The sequence below is a fragment of the Anser anser genome (assembly GCF_964211835.1).
Source record: "Anser anser genome assembly, chromosome: 12".
NCBI classification, from domain to species: domain Eukaryota; kingdom Metazoa; phylum Chordata; class Aves; order Anseriformes; family Anatidae; genus Anser; species Anser anser.
Genome location: NC_139733.1, coordinates 23,017,306 through 23,036,467, shown reverse-complemented (window position 1 = coordinate 23,036,467; position 19,162 = coordinate 23,017,306). Strand labels below are relative to the sequence as shown.

Sequence of the window (19,162 nt, the reverse complement as noted above, 5' to 3'; positions counted from 1 at the left end):
TTATTTATTGGATTAATTAAATTATTATTATTTTTTTACTCGTGGTTTGTCAGACAGCTTTTGGAAGGCAATGAAAATTGGTTTAAAAAGCAGATCGGCAGCCTCTTAAACTCCTTTGCTACTTAAGCAAAACTACTTTGAGTAGTTTCTGATGCTGAATGTATCAGAGAAGTTCTTGACAAGATCTTTTCTGTACTGAATAATAGGAATGCAAGCTGAAGTTCATGAATAGGATTGATGGCGGCTGGCTATTGAGTCATTTAAGACTTTACAGCTAATAGATCTGGGTCTCTTTTACATAGTTTTATTCTCAGATTGGAAGCTTTAAACAACTCTTTCTGTTTTATCAACTCCCACTTGGGTTCTCTACTTTGAATGAACAAGCTATGGAGGAGCATCCAGCTGAACAAAGAGAAATGCAGAAAATATTCTCCCTGCACCTGCAGAAAAGGCTACGGATGATTCATAATTTCACAAACTGGATGCATGAGTTTAATGGGGAATTTCTCCAGTTCAGTGGTCTCACTACCTCTGAAACTCCAGTACGGGTACTGCTTGGTTATTTATTCGTTTAATTGAATTAACTTGAGAAACTCTGTGAAGTTTGACCTGATGATGTGCCCTGTTGCATTTAATACTAGTTTTTAGAAACTAGATCTTTTATGTTTTTGCTCTTAAGTCATCTGTTGAACCTTTATGTAGGGGTGGCTGTTGATCTGATATAAAATAAAATGTCCTCATACAGTTATGAATCGCATCATAAATCCCAGATGCATAGGTGTAACATTTTAGTTTAGTTTGACTCATCATAAAATGAGACATAACATAAGCATTACCTAACCACTATGTCGAATCTTTAGGCAAATAGGATTTTGGCTACTTCTCCTTCTAACTCCTTTTCCACTTACAAAGTAGAATTCAGCTATACAGTGCCAGCAGTTTTCCTGTCACGGTATGGCAAACTTACACCTTTGACCTTTAGAGTCTATGTTTCAGTTCCAAGATGACTTCTTTAGATTTTTTTTTTAATTTTGTATGTAGTATTTATATTTTTTTGCCAGGTAGAAGCTATTCATCAGCTTCAGTTACTCTCTGAGGGGAAGCTTTTCCTCCTTTTTCTTTTTCTCTCCCTCTTTCTCTCCCTCTTCCTCTTCATTGCAGTCTCCCAGGGGCATGAAGACTGTATCAGACTTAAGATGCCTATTTGTTTTATGACTTGTTTTTGACTAGAATGCAGCACTCTGTCCTTTCCTGCACTGGCATGTGAGCTCTGTGCTATGAGAAGAAACATGGGAGCGGCTACAGATTCTGCAGTCTGTGTATATGGATGTATGTATATATGGGCATGTATACATTCATATAGACACGTACACCCATATATATCTTTTAAGAGAAGAGGTAAAGTAGTGTTCCTGAGGAAGGCACAGTTTGAGCCATCTCCAGTGCGGAGCAGTAGGCTGGGCACAGCTGCAGGAGCACCACCCTGCAGTGCTGCTGAGCACCCTGCCTGTGTCTAAAACACTCAAACTGGAACAAAGAACATTGAAATGCCTGACAGGAAGGTTAATCATTCTGCATTATTTAGTTACTGGTATCAGTTAGTATATTAAATTACATGAATAGTTATGTTCAGGAAGGTTCGGTGTTGGTCACAGCAAGTAAGGCCTGGGGCTCTTGGTGAATGATGTGAATAAAATGAAATGTGGGAAGGTTGCTAATTAATACTGCCCTGCTAGAGTCTCTTGGGAAAAATAGTATGCTGGCTTCTAATTGAAATTAAAGGATGGATAATGCTGTATTAAGGGGTACAATTAAGGTTAACAAATTAGGGTTGCACAAGCAACCTCCTGCCACTCCCAGAGCTCGGCGTGCTTTCTGCGCAGAACCAGCACCCCGCGGGCAGCTCTCTGAGCAACGCACTGCGTGTGCACAGAGCCGGACCTGTGCCCGGGTGCAGACCACAGCTCAGGAAGTGTCATCAGCTGGCAGTGCTGAGGTGGGAATGAAGCAAATGATGCCGGCTTCGAGGGCACAGGGCAAGGGCTGGCAGAGCAGGTCATCAGGCTGCTGTTTCTCTTCACCCAAGATGCTGTGCCCAATATCTTGTGCCCTCCTTAGTAAATGTATATACATCCTTGCCCTCTAGTGTCTGCATTTTGTACGTCACCCTTGCTTATCATATGTGAATATTCTAGTCTCTCTTTCTTTCTTTTTTAAGTGACAGGAATCAGCTGTTGTAGATTATTGCATTATTCACTGTGTTTCTTGTTTCTTGAAGGCTCCAGATAAGAAGAAAAGGATCAACAGTGGTTCAAAGATGAAAAATAATTAAGAAATTTCTGAGATGTTCTTTCTAGTTTTATTCCTAAACTATATTGAATTTTGCTTTATCAATCTCTCAGTTTACCTGGTGGTTCCTGTGAGTCTCAGCAGATGTACGACTGGGTAAGTGACTCCCTGCACAAAACAGTTCTTGATGCGGTTCTCTTGAAGCAAATGACGTTGATAATGACCTCTAAACCCTGAAAAATGTAAAGACTAAAAGCTCAGTACTGCAGTCCTTTTCATTATAAACTGCTATTAGTGTCGTCGGTCATAAGTGGACACAGAAGGTGCTGTCATCTGAACAGGGCCTGTAAATTTTACCCCAGATGTGGCATGGATCCCTGTCCTGAGGGTGACTAGCAGTGCTCGGTATTGTCCCATAGACACTGGCATGTACGTGAGGAAAAGAAAGATATCTTTCGGGTTGTAATCAATCCCATTAAAAAGCTGCAGAATACTTTTACTGCCATAACATTTCTGCAGAGAAGAGAAGTAGGTCTTTCCAAGACCAGACCTCCGTAAAAAAAGGAGTCACACTGCTGTCCCCGTTAGATGGGAACACCGGCGTGGGCTGAGGCCTGTCCTCATACTTCAGAGTTGTCAAAAAACTGGACAAGGGCCTGAGCTGGGGCTGGGGGACCAGAGGCACCTGGAGGTCCCTGCCCACCTCCACCGCTCTGGGACATCACGGCTGTGTTTGCCTCCCCTTTAGTGCACATCTCTAGGTTTTTCCGATGTTCTTTTGCTCCAGTTTCCTACAAGAAGGTCACCAGGCATGAAGTTGAAGGCCCTTTGTAAATCCTTCGTTTCTCACTGTGCCTGTTGGAAATGCCACTGCTGAGCAGAACGTGAGAGCCAGGGACTGGTATTAATTCTGAGATTTACTGTGGTGTTTCTGAGCAAACTGCAGCCATACACAGACACAAATAACACATGCAAACACAAGTTCATCATACACCTACCGCTGCTATATATAACAAAGACAGAGCAGCGTGCCTGATAGAAGTCAGTGTCTGAAAAACAGGGGGAAAGGGAAATGCAAGTGGAGAACAAAATAAAATATGATAGGAATTGGTCTTCGAAAGTTACAGTAATGCCTTTGGAAGAGTCAGGCTTCTCCCCTTTGCTGGCTTGTCAATTCCATATACTTCTTCTCTGATCTAAAGAGGTAGATAAGTCTGTAGAAGAGAAGGGTGTAAGAATGATAAAGATGAATCAGTCTAGATGGAGATAACTGAAAGCTGAGTGTATAGAAAGAGGGGCTTGTTTCAACTTAGATCTAGATTTCACTAAGCAACTGCTTTCATGATTAAGAAATTGAGAATGTTCATGAATAATAACAACAATGACAAAAAAAGATTAAGGGTAAAAAAATCCTTGTAACTGCCCGGTGTGATTTATTCGGTAGTCAGATGGATCAGCCTGTCTTCCTTTAACAATATAAAACATATACATTTATTTATTGTTATAGGGCTTTCTCTTGTTTTTACTTCCCTATCTGCAAGAGGTCTGAAGAGAAGCAGAAGTTTTGGCTTTGTAGGGTGAGCAGGTGCCAGCCCCAGCCCTTCTGGGGATGCCCCGTGTGGGGCGAAGGCAGGAGTTGGGCTCAGCATGACGTCCCCTGCGGGGGCTGCAGAGCCCACAGGCACCGAGTGGTGCACGCCGTATCGCTTCCTACTTTCTTTTGGATTCCCTCCAGGCTTTGCAAATGTAGTGGACGTCAATCATCCCCTGACCAATCCTTAACAACAAGGTAATTTAATACATTTGGTGTATGAAATTCGTGGGTGTAGATCTGCATGAGCCATATGCCCCATACACATACATTTCCCCGTCATTCAGTTTTTCCTTTTATTTCCATGTGAATATTGTAGATCTTCTTTTTTTCCTTTTCCTTTTTTTTTTTTTTCTTTCCCTGCAGTTTTGAATCATATTTGCTTGAAGGCACATCATCATTTGCTTACTTAATCAGCAGACACTGTCTTCCAGCCCTCACACAAGAGATGAAACTGAGGAGTATTTTTAGGACAAGGAATGCTTCTGAAGTGGTAATTAGAGTGTTGGGATCAACTTCACAAAATAAATGGATAAGCAGATGTACATGAAGACAAATATACTTGTGAGGAAATGTATTTTGTGCTTTGCATCCTTCTGTATCTCAGTCATTCCTTGACTATGGCGAGACTGAACACTCCAGACAGATCTTCACTGCAAAAAGTAACCTTGGGAACAGGGGCTCAGACATGGTCCTTCTGTGGCAGGATGCAGCTTTGACCTGTATGAAATATTCAAGTAATTCACTTTAATAGCCATTCCTGTTTTTTCCTTACTTGTAGATCCTTCCAGTTTTCCCATGTAAATAATGCATTAACCTGGTTCATGGCTAAGATGAATTAGCCCAGCTGTGCTTAATACTGGCCACACATGCTCATGGTGATGGGGACCCACAGAGAGTATGGAAGCAGCAACCAGAAGACACAAAGAAGCCAGAAATACTCCCCCTGCTCCTTACTGATGCTCTGTTGCTTGACTTTTCACAGCCAGTAATCTCCACCGAGTCACTAACCATCTTTTCTAGCAGCTGGAAAAGACACATGCTGTATAATTTATCTGTTCCGAGGCCTCTGAAAGAGCAGATACAGGGTTATACCAACTGAAAAGTAAGAGCAAGCCTCTTATCTTATGATTTAATGTAGTAGGAGACAGTCATTTTTGTAAGTTAAAAAGCAATAGATTGTGATACATTCATCACAGATTAACTGAATTTATTCCTCAAAAGGGCTCATTGAAATGTATGTGATGTTCATTGTTGTGTGAGATGCTGTTTAAAACTTTTAACAACAAGATAAAACCTTGTGACTTGGAGAAAGAACTGCTGTCATTTGCTGGATTTAATAAATCTCTCCTGGGACAATAAGCCTGTGATAAAACCAGACAAAGCCTACTGCTTAAAAGTTATTTTGGCAGGTGGAAAAGAAAGACATTCTGTCATTGCGGTTCAGGGCAATGCATGTTGCTGAGCATATGGAAACCTTCCTGGAATCCACGTGGGAAGTGGGAAGAAGGGAGGCGGTGAAGCATTGCCCCGCACAGCCCACAATCACGGGCTCACGGAGGGACTGGGCCTTGTACTGGGAGCCCAGCACTGGGCTCTGTGCCCTGGCCGGGGTCACCCCAGGCAGTGCCCAGCATCGCTGCTGCGGCACGGTCAGCCGAGCTCCCTCCTCCTGGAGCTCCATCACGCCCCAGCACAGGCACCCACTGAGCACACAAGTCCGGCAGTCACAGAGCCAAAAATATGGGCCAGAAAACACTTGGAGCTGTGAGCAGGGAATTAGTCTCCTGCATTTTGCTTCCCAGAAAAATTGCACATTCTTTGAAAGAGAAATTGTATATTCTTTATAAAAAAAGAAATGTTTTCTGCAGACACTTACCTTTATCACCAGTTTGTCCTCCAGTGCTGACAAACTAGCCACATACACCAAAAGGTTGTAATAATACCTTTCATCTACTTATTATCCTAAGAGCTCAGCAGTGATGTAATTTAAAGGTAACAACAGACCGTAAAGTTTTTGGAATCTAAACATTTAGGTAGAGCATTTCATGATTAAGTAATAGTCTTAAAAAACTTTAGGGTCCATCAAAAATCTCCAGTTTGCATTAGAATGAATAAATAACAAGAATTAAGAGCCGATACTAAATTGAGACAGTTCTCCAGGAACGTTTCAGATTTGCCTTGTCCCCGTGCAGCTCTGGGATGGGTCTGTGCAAGGGAATGGCACAGTTCGTGGTGGTCACACTGCCTACTGTGTCACACCCACACAAAGGGAATTAGCCAGGGTTTAAACGGCAAATCTGCACCTGTCAAAATAGAAAAAGTACCCATAGATTGTGTGTGTGTGTGTAATTTATATTTATATTTACACTTCTGTCTATGTTTATATTTATCTGTTAATACTGACAGTAACATGTGGGATAAGATGGGCCTAGCAGAGGTGGTCAGAGCCTCTCTACACCCTGCACGTGTGTTAAAGCCTTTGTAGATGTGGGCCTTGCTGTTAGTTTAAACTTGCAGACTGGATCCTTCTCTGAGAAGCTGCCAATTCGTTTCCATCAGGTCTGAGCACTTCCACGACACGCGTGCTGATAACGAGCGGCCCCGGCCTGTCAGCCAGAGTCCGTCACCGACCTGCAGCGAACTGGATCAGAAAATGAAGGGTGCTGTGGGGGACAACTGCCAGAAATGGGGAAGAAGATACGGAATTGAATAATTCTTCACTGACCCCATGGTGGGGCTGAAGTAGGGTCTGTGTGCAGAGCAGGGTCGGTGTCCCCTGCTGTGAAGACGTCTCACCAGGCACGCAGGGAGCAGCCATTATCTGCCAGTAATGTTCATCCCATGGATAATAATTGAAATTACATAGAAAATTGTCCCAGGCCAATCACATGCCAGCATACACAATTATTGCCTAACGGACCTTAAACAAAAGGCTGATTCACGCACCATAGCCTAATTACCACGCTTTAGAACTAATTGCGAGGCGGGGATAACCAGCCCCAAGTTCTAAGCTGTCCTCTTCAGCCTCTCGGAGCATTGCTGGCCGTGCCAGGACTTCGGGACACGCTCCTGGGGCCTGGCTTTAAGACCTTTCCCATGCCGACTAATCCATCACAAATCATGTGTTATCAGTTCTACACGGCTTCTTATCAGGCAGATAAAAATCAGGATTTGCCCCTTCCAATACATCAGGCTGAGGACAGAAAGCCGGAGCCTGGTGGAGCAGGCACACGTGTGGGGGAGCAGTGCAGAGGCCTGAGGGGCCAGCCTTAACCCTTGTCCGTGCAGCAAGAGCAAAGGGAAGAGGAGCTGCCACGAACTTCTGTTTGGGTGAGGGCTGGAAGCAATGACTGGGCCCCCTGAACTCCGTGGCACGGAGTAGATGACACTTTATGACGGATGGAGTCATAAGATTAGGTTAACTAAAGATTTTTCATAGCAGCTAATGGGTTCAGAAAAATAGCTAAAGCTACTCAAATACATTTTGCACAGACCATTAGGCTGCCAAGAAAACCCATTTGCTCGCTGAATAGCATCAACAGTCCACATGTTAGTCACATTGTATAAGTACTATGAGATGAATTACATATAAAATTAATTTCACTGCTGAAGAAGGGACTGGCACAAGAAGTCACATTCTGGTAAGTTATTTCAACAAGTTACCTCTTTATCCTGTGTTTATAAATGAAAAACAACAGACAAACACATTTTGTACTAAATGAAATAGTCCTTAAAAAGAGCTCACCTTATTAATGAAAACAGCTTGGCTAGATGATGGCTAGACGATATACTTTTAAAACACTATTTTGAGAGTAGTTTTGCATTTTGCATCAAGTGGCAGAGTGATAAGTTCCTGCTAAAGCCCGGGCATTATAACGAAGAACGGCTGTTTCATTTGCCTTCTGTACTTTCTACTGCACTGCTTTATTCTATTAACAGGAATTAGTTGGGAAGCTTCCTCAAGATCTTCCTATCTTAACATTTCATAAACAGAACAAAAGTTAACACTGAGTCACTTATCTATGGGCAAAATGCGTGTTTATGCTTTTCCATATGGTACTGCAGTGCATAAATTCATACTTCACTAAGCACTACCCACATGTACCCTAAAGGGTTTATTTTTTCCTCTTTGACTAACACATGTTCGACAGCTTGAGTCAACCTGTAAAAAATTTATAAAGGATGTAGCAGCCCAAAAAGAAGAGGTTTTGATGAAGACTTTTAATTCACTGTTGGTTAATCTGGGGAGAATACGGTGCGTTCCTCCCCAGCTGGCCTTAGGATGGCTGCAGGATGCTCCTGGCTGTGGAACGCAGTTGGTGTTCAAGAAGCTGTTCAATTTTTTGATCCTGACCCTCAAAAATCTAAAAGTCTTTAGCAAAGCACAGCCCCAATCCCCCACTGTTTTAATGACACGTCATACAAATATACATTTTTTTTTTCCAGTTCCTGAGGTAAAGGAAGGTTTTTTGCCACCTTTGGAGGACAACAGCAGCGTCAGCAAGGATGAAAGAAAGGCAAACTTGCTGCTTAACAACAGCCTTGATGTATTTCTGCCAGCAAGGGCTGAGCCTGGCACTTCGGGGCTAAAACCACGAGCACCTTCCTAAGTTAAAAAATAGAACCTGACAGCGTGGTTGGAGGAATTCGATCAGTCTCTGCCCTCCGTGGCAGCACTGTTTGTCTCTCCATCACCGTGTCAGAGTGCAGCCACGCTCCGGTGTTTGGGTAGGCGGCATTAACCTCCTCGCTCTGCCTGCTCCCGCTCCCCAAATTCTTATGTGACAAAGTCCAACGGTGGCCTGAAATAAATGACCCTTACTTAGAAAAATCCTGCTGGCTGTAAGTAAACATTTACCATTTTAGTTTTAAATAATACCAGAGTAAAATCACAATCATTAATATTCACTCTGTGATTTTGCTGTCTGCAAAATGAATACAATGTGTATAATAATCCAGGCAAAAATGGGCTATGGACTGTTTTTTATGGATTATTTTGAAAAGGCAGGCTTTTATATCAGCAGCCTGTTAAGAAAAAGGGTGTGTGTGTGTATACAAGCATGTCATCCTGTACGCTATACAATTCATGGTTAAGGTATAGGATAGAGGCTGGCAGAATTTATGACACATCCTGGCATGCAGATAAAAAAGACAAAGCTCTTTAAGAATTAAGCCTGAAGACCACGGATCTCTGGCTCCCAAGAGAGTGCAATTCCTCTCAGGGAGTTGTCCCCCCTTTTAAAGGACAAGTCTTCTACACTGTTGCAGTTTTCTCAAAAAGGAAAAAAAAAAAAAAAAAAAAACCACAAGCACCTGTACAAAATGAAAATCATTGTCTCAGCTCTTGCTTGTGGTGACTTACTGGGCATATGTCACAGACTGCGCAACTCCAGTAGCAGGTTAATTTATGCTAGAAATAGCCTGGTTTATTCTGGTTGTGAGGAGCAGGACACACGTTCCTGAGCTGCAGGCTTGTGATGTGCTCCTGCAGTCTGCACTGCGGGGCTCTGGACCCCGCCGTGAACACCTCCTGCAGGGTATCTATCGCCTGGCCTGCGGCTGCCAAGGGGCACGAGGTACTTTCCTATCACCTCTTTCTTTTGCAGTTGTAACAGTGCCTACCTACATAACCAGGGCTCAGATGCACCTTGTATTTCATGCACTTTCATCTTTTCCCCTAGTTTCATGCTGTTTGCCTGGGGCAGTGCCCTCGGCTGCAGCACTGGGGAATCCCAGGGTCAAACCCAGCATTGTAAAATTGCTCTTTGATAACGTGCCGGCAGTGGAACAGCATCAGGGACCCCGTCAAACAAGGGAGCAGGGACTCAGAAAATGTGGATACCACCGTGATTTCTCGTGGGGTGCGCAGAACGGTCCCACTGGGCGCCACCTGCATGCTGCTGGCTGCTGTGGAGGAGTCCAGCAAGATTCGGTAGGGAAATAGCTGCTCCGCCTCATGAAAATCTTGGCTTAAAATGATTCTCCTGTCCCCATTGACTGAAGCTAAGATCTAGTCAATATTCAGCCCAAAATAAAAGACCTCAGGCATGAACGTGTCAGATCCAGCCCTCGTGGTGCCTGCCGTTGGCATACACGGAGCTCGTCTTGATTAGCTCGGTCTGTGGAAATGAGAATGGATAGTTCGGAACAAGTACATCTGAATGGTTACCTTGTGAGGAATTTCAAGCACATTTTTTGCATCGTTGTGAAAAATGGCTAATTTTTTACTTCGTTATATTGCTTCATAATATTTAGAGCCTACCAAATTTGATGTATGCAGGCAGCATCACATGTAAATTATTACCCTTTTCAGCCATCTGTTCACTGACATCCAAAACTCCAGTCTTTTCTACCATTTACCTCACTACATCACTTGCATATGTCCAGACTGAAAAACAGATATTTTTTTACCTGCTGTCATTGGTCAAGTTCTTTCACACCTGCATTGCAGGTTTGAAAATGATTGCAGGCACATGTACTTACTTTCTCTCCTGATCTCAAGAAACACAATTTCACCTTTTTATTCATGGCTTTCAGGTACTGTGTGAGCATGGTGCTAATAAAAGGATGGGGAGGGGGCAGAGGAGTCAGAGCTATAATAGGCTGATGACTACATATTTCTCAACAACAGCATATTAATAATTGAAAATGAATTTTCAATTTTTTTCTTGGTCCTAATGACCAAGAGAGGATTAAAGGCATTGGCATATGCTGCACATGGGCTCTTCTGCTAAGCAGTGCAAAATACAGCCTAGCCCTTCCAAGTTTCCAGCAGCAGTTGGAAGGGAAAGCCAGTACTGTTTTTATTTCATACAGGGACTATTTTTATTTTTGTACATTATATACAGCCAAGTATACTACAAGCACAAAAAAAAATAAAAAAAAACACTGGGGGAAAAAAATGAAGTTGAGATCATTCTTAAGGGAAAAAAGTGAGAGTTCTCAGGCAGTAAAATTCTCCTTAAAAATAAAGCAGTTACTTAAAATAAAACTGTTTCTGAAAATAAATGCCTGATAAAAATACAAAGCTCAATGGCTATATTGAGACAGTGAAAAAGAAATAAATAGAAATATTGGAAAATAAGGGCACTGCCATGCACACGCTAACAGCGCTCGTTAAGGCAACGCGATCGCGCTTCCTGCTGGAGCTCGCTGATTTACCAGTCGCGGTACTGGGCAACCCCAGTGGTGCGGGCGGCATGGCTTCCTGCTCCTGCGGGCACCCCAAAAAATGCTGGGCTGTAAATACTGGGCATGCAGCAAATGGGACCTTTCTGAAAAACGCTGACCCAGGCTCAAAGCAAGCACCCCCAAAATGCGGTGCATGGGTGCAGGGGCAGGGGCTGTGCAGGGGCAGCAGTGCAGCAAGGAAACCTCCTGGGGTGAAGGTGAAGAACTGACAGAAACAGGCCCCCAGGGCATGGCCTGAATTCAACCGGCCTCAAGCTTTTATAATGTCATGCACACAGCCGCCCTCAGCATAGCCAAAATCCATCTTTTTGAAGCAGTTTTGGAAGGGCCGGGTACACTGTGGGCTGATGGTGGAATCCTGACTCCGGGGGAGGCAAAGGCAGGATGCCCGCCCAGCTGGGTGAGGCAGCGTCTCACCCCTCGCCTTCATTAATCTGTTATAAATAATATTAATTACACGTGTAGCACAAAGAGCAATTATAAAAACATTTTGCTAAGCATCTTATCAAAAAGACTGTTTACTGAAAAACACTCAACTGTATCAAAGCCTTTACAAAAAGCTCTTAGAAATTAATAAAAATGTTTGATTAGTACTTTCATGGATGCACAGACTCTGTATATGGAAGCATTATAGTGCATTTAATTATATATAAAGGCAATTAATGTCACAAATAAAGACTAGGCTCTGACTCAGCCTAAATAATTGTCATTATCTATCATATAGCATGTCCAGAAAACTTAACTCTGCAATGGTATTTATGAACAATAAACTTGGCATTAACATACTAATACAGTTTGGGTTGGATTCAGTCTAAATAATAAATGTCAAGAGAAGAACCCACTCCCGTTCTTCGGGATTGTTTTTTAATGTAATCACAGAGGCTTTTTTCACAGTATGTTCATCACGACGTAAGTGAAAAATGTATTCCCTTGGGCGTTTGCTCTCTATTGCATGCCGGAGGCTGTGTGCACACGTGCAGATAATCTGCTGCGCCCCACAGCACCAGCAGTGCTGCGGGGTGTTCTCCCCGGCCCTGGTGGCTGCAGCTCTACCGGGTGTGCTCTTGTGCACTTAACTTATGATTGCCTTGAGTGTTCGTCTGTCTGTCTCCTTTATAGCCATGGAAGAGCTAGCTTTATTTAGTTCTACACATTTCTTGTTGCGTGCTCTAACATAAGCTCATGGCTTTTGTGGTGGGAAAATCCCACAAGCTTTCCTTGTCTAAACTGAGTCCTTCTTACTCAGGGAATGGCACGTCATCAACAGCTATCATTTACATGCCAGAATACGTGATGCTACACATGCATATTTTCAGTTCACAGCTACAGGACAAAAAACCAGTATTGATACAAATGTGCAGGGAATTGTTAATAAGATGAAGCTATGAAAACAAAGGTAACGCTGCACTGCTGGTAAGTACAGTTGATTGTAAAATAAAGGACTCTAAATGGAGCTAAGGGCTCAGTTTTGGTTTGAAAATGTGTGGGTGTAATAGCATGGTGTAGCTTCTAAGATAAAAAAAAAAAAGATCAACGTTCTGCAACGTAACATCTTCACCGCATCAAAGCTGCTAGAACACTGCCTCTGCTACTCACCTCTGTGACTCACTTCAGAGTTTTAATATATAGTGGTGGAGAGAGAGTGGTGACTCAAAAACTTAATAATGTATTTATATTATTAAACACCAATACTCATCCATAAATATGTTAATAAAAGCATAACTTTATATAGATAATAAATTATATGTATTTATGTATGCAACACATATAGTTATCTATATATGAAGGTACATACACACACACATATATAGCTTTTAATGTACTTCACTATATAGTTAGGTATAGCAGAGATGTATGAATACAGGTCTGCTTTCCTGAATTCTACACGCTGTGCATGGAGAAACTGGTCAGACGCTGCACTTCCAGTTGTCCCAGCAGGGAAGCTGTACCCACAGGAGCTGGCCTGCACTGGCTTCAGCAGAAAGCTGCTTGTAGAAGACACTGGTGAATGACACTGATCAAAGCGAGCACATTCCGTGTAGTACTTTGACATATGAAAATATTTCCAGACTTTTCATTCCTCCTTGATTTACTTACGTTTTCAGGCAGTGATCAGGCTAGAAAGCTTTTCAGGCTGGATAAATCATTTAAGACTGACTGTGTTAACGTAAAGTAAATGATAGAGAACTTTGATGCAGGGTCTGTGCATGTTCAAAGGAAATGCTGCGCCAACTGCAGTAAGATGTATAAAACATCAGCCAGCTCACCTTTAGCGAACAATGCAGCTCATGAACTAGAGGCTTTGGGCTGCCACAGTCACTTTGTGCGTGCCTGTGTGTGTGCACCTGCGTGACACCCATACCTGGGTATAAATAAAATAAGCAGGAAAATGAAATGCTCAGATTTTAGTTGCTGTTGGATCTAATGCAACATCACCTGGGTGAACAAATTAAAAAGGAATCCACAGCACTTCATCTCAACAGCACCATTTCCTCCATCTCCTCCCCATGACCCCCCCCACTCCAAAAAAGGAAAAACAAAAAAAAACAAACCTTTTTTTTTCCCATTCAGAAAAAAAAAAAAAAAGGTCTTAGTTTGAGCAAGAATCACTGTTTGATAGCAACATACTTATTTTAGCTGGATGCTGTCCTTGTGATTATGGACAGCACAGAGAAAATGGATAATGTTGCAGAGCCTCTCTGTCTTCATTATTTGTTGGGCTGATAATTCATTTCTTGCTAACAAAGCCTTTACTTGAGCAGAATTTAATCTTTTGTCTGCTGTAATTCATTATTATATCTATGAATATTAAAACAACCACAAGAAGGCCTTACCAGGATCTATCCAGCCCACATGCTTATACGCATGAAGAGTCAATCAAGGTCTGACACAGAGGTCTTCATCACTATGCACTGTGGCCCATCCTGCAGCTGTCAAAGTCTCTTTTGATGCTGATTAACTTCATCAGTGTAATTGATCAAGTTGTCTAGAGAAAATGGGAGGCTAAATACTTTCCAAAGTAATCGTCACATTGCACCCAAAATACTGTTACTATGCTGAAGGCAGCGTGCAGGTGCTGTGCTGCAATTTGAATGAGTTTCCTCTCACCTCTTGTCTAAATCCTTTCCCTTTTTTCCCCCAGCTCACTCAACAATTGCCTGGTAGATTGACTTTCAGTAGCTGTTGATTTAACTGCTTTTTAGTGGCTGTTGAAAATAATATCCTTCAAAGTCATAAAGAAGACTCAACAGTGGAAGGGAGCTTCAGAGACCAAGAAACACAGACAGGAGGACTTTCTCTGCGTGACTAAACATTAGTTTCTGGGGTTTGTTCTGGATCCTAGTGCTTAAAAATGCATTTTATTTTTTCTCCCTGAAAGGAGCTTACCATACCTACCACATTTGCTGAAATCTCTCATTGAGAACAAAGTTGAACACTTTGGGTTAGCATGCTGTCTCTGCTCTTGAAAGGGTCCGTAATACGTCTGTGCAGCTCTGTGATATAATAACAACAATAATAATAATGATACATGGTCTCAGAGGTAACAGAAGCACTTCCTGCACTATCCCTGTTGCCAGAGCCACATTCATTTTGGCTTTCCCCACTTCTGTGTTCCTCCATTCTGCCCCTGCACACCAGTTTCAGCTCATGCCCCCCATCCGATGTGATGGGGCCGAAGAGTGACTGAGCCCTTTTGTTCAGACTCATCAGGGCTGCGCTGGCGGAGACGTGAGGAGAAAAGCATGCACAGATTACATTTTGAGAAGCTGCCTGTGCTGTGGATGGCTTCAGTTTTGAGGCCCAGTCTGGCACACGTTAAACAGGATTTCTTTCAGCAGCTGTGGTTCAGGTCTTACTGAGGAGCAGCTCCCCCAGCTCCTTCCAGAATCACGCTGGGCACAGAGCCCGAGGGCCTCTCCGTCGGGCGTTGGGCTTTCCTTGTCTGACACCACCATGAAATAAACTGTAGTCACAAGGGGGGAGGGGGAGGGAACAACTGAAAAAATATATTTATTGGAGTAAATAAAAAAAAGTTAACCAAAACCCTTTATTGATACATTCTTGGATAATATCACAGGATCGAGAGAATGGAAAGGAAGGGAGGAGTTTGCGGCAAAGATCGGTTTCACTAAATTGGCACATAAGCAGCAAGATTAACGAAATTACTTATTACAAACAGTATAAAACATACATGCTTTTGTAAGTCCTTATCACACTGGTCAATCATGGTGGGGCATCAACAAAGAAAAAAACTTCAAGACATGTAAAAGCCATATTCTTTCTTCCAAATATCATAAGAATTATTGAAATTATTGCAAAATAGTCATATACTTTAAATAAAATAACAAAATAGAACACAAATACAAATATCAAACATAAATTATTAACATGTACCATAAAATACATTACTGGCATGCATTCCAAATATCAAGACCTGTACTAAAACTCAGCAAAAATCCTGTCTGCTTCCTCTGCAGCCCATCGAAGTTGTGAAGGGGGCGGGTGGGGGGGGTGGGGGCTAACTTCGCCAGCACAGTTTTTGGTCTTTAAATTCTTTTGTTTGTTTCATTAAAAAAAATAACGTATATGGATTGCAGTGATACAGTAGCAATCATACAAGTCATGTACATAGGTCTTTTAAATCCTTAGATTTTTAATTTTTTTAATGTTCTAAGTCTGAGAGAACAGGGCCTCAATGAAACTGTGCATTCAAAAAACAAACAGTGAACTCGGAACGACATGGATGGCCATATGCAAAAAATCCTCACAAACTGTACAGAAAGTTCAAAAACTTGCAGTCTGGAAGTACATATAAAGACAGAATTAGCCCCTGTGAGTCCTCGCAGCCGCACGCGGTCCCCCGGGGAGCCGCTCCTCCCGCGTGGCAGGCGGCGCGTGGGCACGGCGGCTCCCGCGGACGGAGCAGGGCCAGGGCCAGGCCAGGGCCAGGGCCCACGGCAGCGCCCGCGCCCCGCTGAGCCGAGGGCGACGCGGGGCCTTCACGGAGCGGCCGTGGGGAGCGTGGCTCCTCGCGTGTGGCCTGGCCTCCGCCGCCCGGCGCGGGCGCCCCGCGGCCAGGAGGAGGCCTGTGCCCGCGGCGGGTGGAAGTCCTCCTCCGTCCTCCGCGCCACGTGGCTGAGCGGGCTAGATAACCAGGTTGTTATAACTGACGTACTTCTTTTTTGCAGCAGGGCCTGAAAGAAAACCGGCAGACGGTCACCAAAGCAGTCGGCAGAGAGACGCTTTGAAGGGGCTTCTCGCTGGTCCTTCGTTTGGGCAGGCAGCCCCGAGGAAAGCCACCTGAGATAGCACGGGACTGGGCGGCAGCTGTGCTGCGTTGGTGGCGTTAGCAGCGAGCCCGTCTCTTTGCACGGCCGTGCTCACTGACGTGAGTCCGGGCAGGCTGCTGCTACGGCAGCTGAAGGGCTGTCTCGCTATCACTACCAGCAGAACTACCCAGAGACTGATTTTTTTATGCTCTCGCAGTTTGTTTGGCTTCACTGCTCTGACGCCATAACTAGATGACATTATAAATTTTTTTGGAAAGAATAGTGACATTCTCTCCAGCTTCTTATATCTCCTGGACTAAGTTTGGTCTTCCCATGGGGAAAAAAAAATCTCTTATTCAGGATTTACAACTTCTGAGATTTTTACCATGTGGGGATCAAGGTATCTGCTTTCCTAATTATGACCTTCAATTCAAATCTGTTTGCAAACATAAACTAAAACTAGTCAGTAACTACTTCATGAATGATGCTCCACATTGCTGTCAGTAAAAATGGAAAATATTTACAGCTAAATACAAAGCACAATATTGTGCAATACCTTGGCAACACTGACAGTTTAGGGACCATGATAACATGTTCTGCATCAGGCATGTTAACAAAAATATCACTATTTATATGTAAATTCTGTAATGAGGATGTAACTACATGTACTGGGCCTATGGCATTTTATATTGAACTGTGTTCCAGTGAATACAGAGAAGGTCTTTCTCTTCTTACTCACTGCTCTAAAAAAAACATGTGTATGAAGTATGCATGCTCTTGCTGGAAAGATTAAAATCCAATATTCTGACTAAATGAGTTATCGTGAGACCAGTTTATACTCTGGATAGTCTCAAAAAGTTAGCATTACCAATCATTGCTGTTATTATCAACTATTCTTATTCAGCATTTGTGTTTTCTTTTTTTTAGAGCAACTTTGAGTCAACAAAATACATTAATGTGAATTATGATCAACTATGCACAGAGTAACTGAATATATAAACAAACCTGAGCCTCAGAGCATCCCCTGATACACATCTGGAAGATAAGTAAGAGAAAGGGATGCGGCTGATTTTCTGGGACTGCTGAAAACATTTCGCTTTTTTCTGCCTTGGCCACTGCCCTTGCCAAGCGAGGAGGTGGGACCAGCCCTTCAGAGCATCCTGACTGCCTCAGACACCAGACACGCCCCCCTTTGCTACTCAAAGTCGGGGCCTTTTTGCCCTTGGCGTGTCTTACAGTCAGAAGCATTATTAATCAGAGACCACCATTAATTTTTCAGGTGGCATGCTTTTCAGAAATACTTACTTCAATAAGGATAGGCTCTCCACCAACAGTAAAGAATATTTTGAGATTATTATGAATGAAGGTGCAGTCAAATGTATATATTTTTCACAGTGTTCACTATCTTCTTTATAGAAAAAGAAAAAAAGCATTTTTACTTCTAGGTATTTTCAAGATTGTCATTAAAGAACCTCCTGTTCTAAAGAACCTACTTTAACAGTATTATTCTCAAACCCCATTTATCTGTTGTACCATGTTCTACACAGGAATTAGTGCTGTGTGTTCAATCAAGGTCTGATCCTGCAAAATGCTGATCTTCTTCATTTCCCATTAACTTCTCTGGGGCATGAAGGTACTCAACACATGGGAAGATAAAACTCATTATTCTGCAAGACTAGACCACAAATATCCAATAAACTGTGGTATACTATCAAATGCTGAAGTGAGGTAAAATGCAGTGGAAAAAAAATGTATAACCAGGAAATGGGTTGCAAAGTAATTACATGTATTATTTTGTGATCTACTTCAGCTTTATTCATTACATGCTCCAATTTCAAATAGGAGCAGAGTTCCTATATTAAGGAAAGGGATTTTGATACTCTCCATTGCCGGTTCATATAACGTCACCCCCTCTAATGCTTACAGGGCTTTCACTTCACTCAGCAAACCTGAAATTTTGCCAGATGAGTTTTCTCACAAATTCTACCACAGCCTCTCATTCCTCATTTTCAATATGACAATGAACCACCAGTGCGAAGTGAATTCAACTAAGCAATATTTTTGATAGTGTACACTTCTGTAACTTCCCCGTGAAAAGATGGGCTCCACGTATCCCAGCTCTAGACAATAAAATTATCTCTTGCACTTCTCTGTTTCAACAGAAAAATGTAGTTGACAAAAGTATCATCCATAATTCAGATAACGTGATCAATAGAAGCTTCATGGTTATTTTCGGAGAGGAAAGACATTTTTCCCTGTTTCTTGAGACTGCTAGGCTAGAGGAGATCACATCTCTCATTACATAGCTGGTACATTTCCAAGCTCTGCTCCTGCATTAACTCCAGTATCTTGAAGCTTAGTTGAAGTGTGCCTTCTAGACAAGCTCCAGTCTTGATATGAAGACTTCAATAACAGTCTACCTCAACTGAGTCTCTATGGAGTGTCAGATATTCATTATTATTGGGCAATTAGCACCAGGTACGGATTTGATTTTTCTCAAAGAAATTAATTTACATGAAAACGGGGAATGCTAACGAAACATCAGCATCACCAGAATTCACCATGCTTTAATCCACGATACATGAGCATTCCCTGTTCTTTAAATAGAAAATAGATACAGATCTCATACACTGTGTTGTTGTTAAGCGTTAATAGATGATGACTTTCCAACAGTGAAAACAGATTGTCTTCTTGCACGTAACATATACATGGTAATTAATATACATATAATTATGTCAACATCAGCTGGCCACTGACTTAGATGTATTGGAGGTGAGCCAATAGCTGTGGCATGCAGAATGCACAATGCTGCACCGTG

The 19,162-nt window shown here is 42.6% G+C and overlaps 1 protein-coding gene across 7 annotated transcripts in view; it reads right to left on the bottom strand.

Moving 5' to 3' along the window:
• Nucleotides 1-11,343: 11,343 nt before the first annotated feature.
• GRM7 (glutamate metabotropic receptor 7) overlaps nt 11,344-19,162 on the bottom strand; it is a 270,139-nt gene continuing 262,320 nt past the window's right edge. For 3 of the 7 annotated variants that reach the window (XM_083795477.1, XM_083795484.1, XM_083795482.1), the window contains one exon: nt 15,111-16,269. In XM_083795477.1, the coding sequence (XP_083651603.1) occupies nt 16,220-16,269 (50 nt within the window). In that variant the 3' untranslated portion in view covers nt 15,111-16,219. Of the gene's footprint in view, nt 14,569-15,110; nt 16,270-16,576; nt 17,753-19,162 lie in introns of those variants that run through there. The other 4 variants (XM_083795480.1, XM_083795486.1, XR_014571461.1 and 1 more) reach the window with 4 other exon arrangements.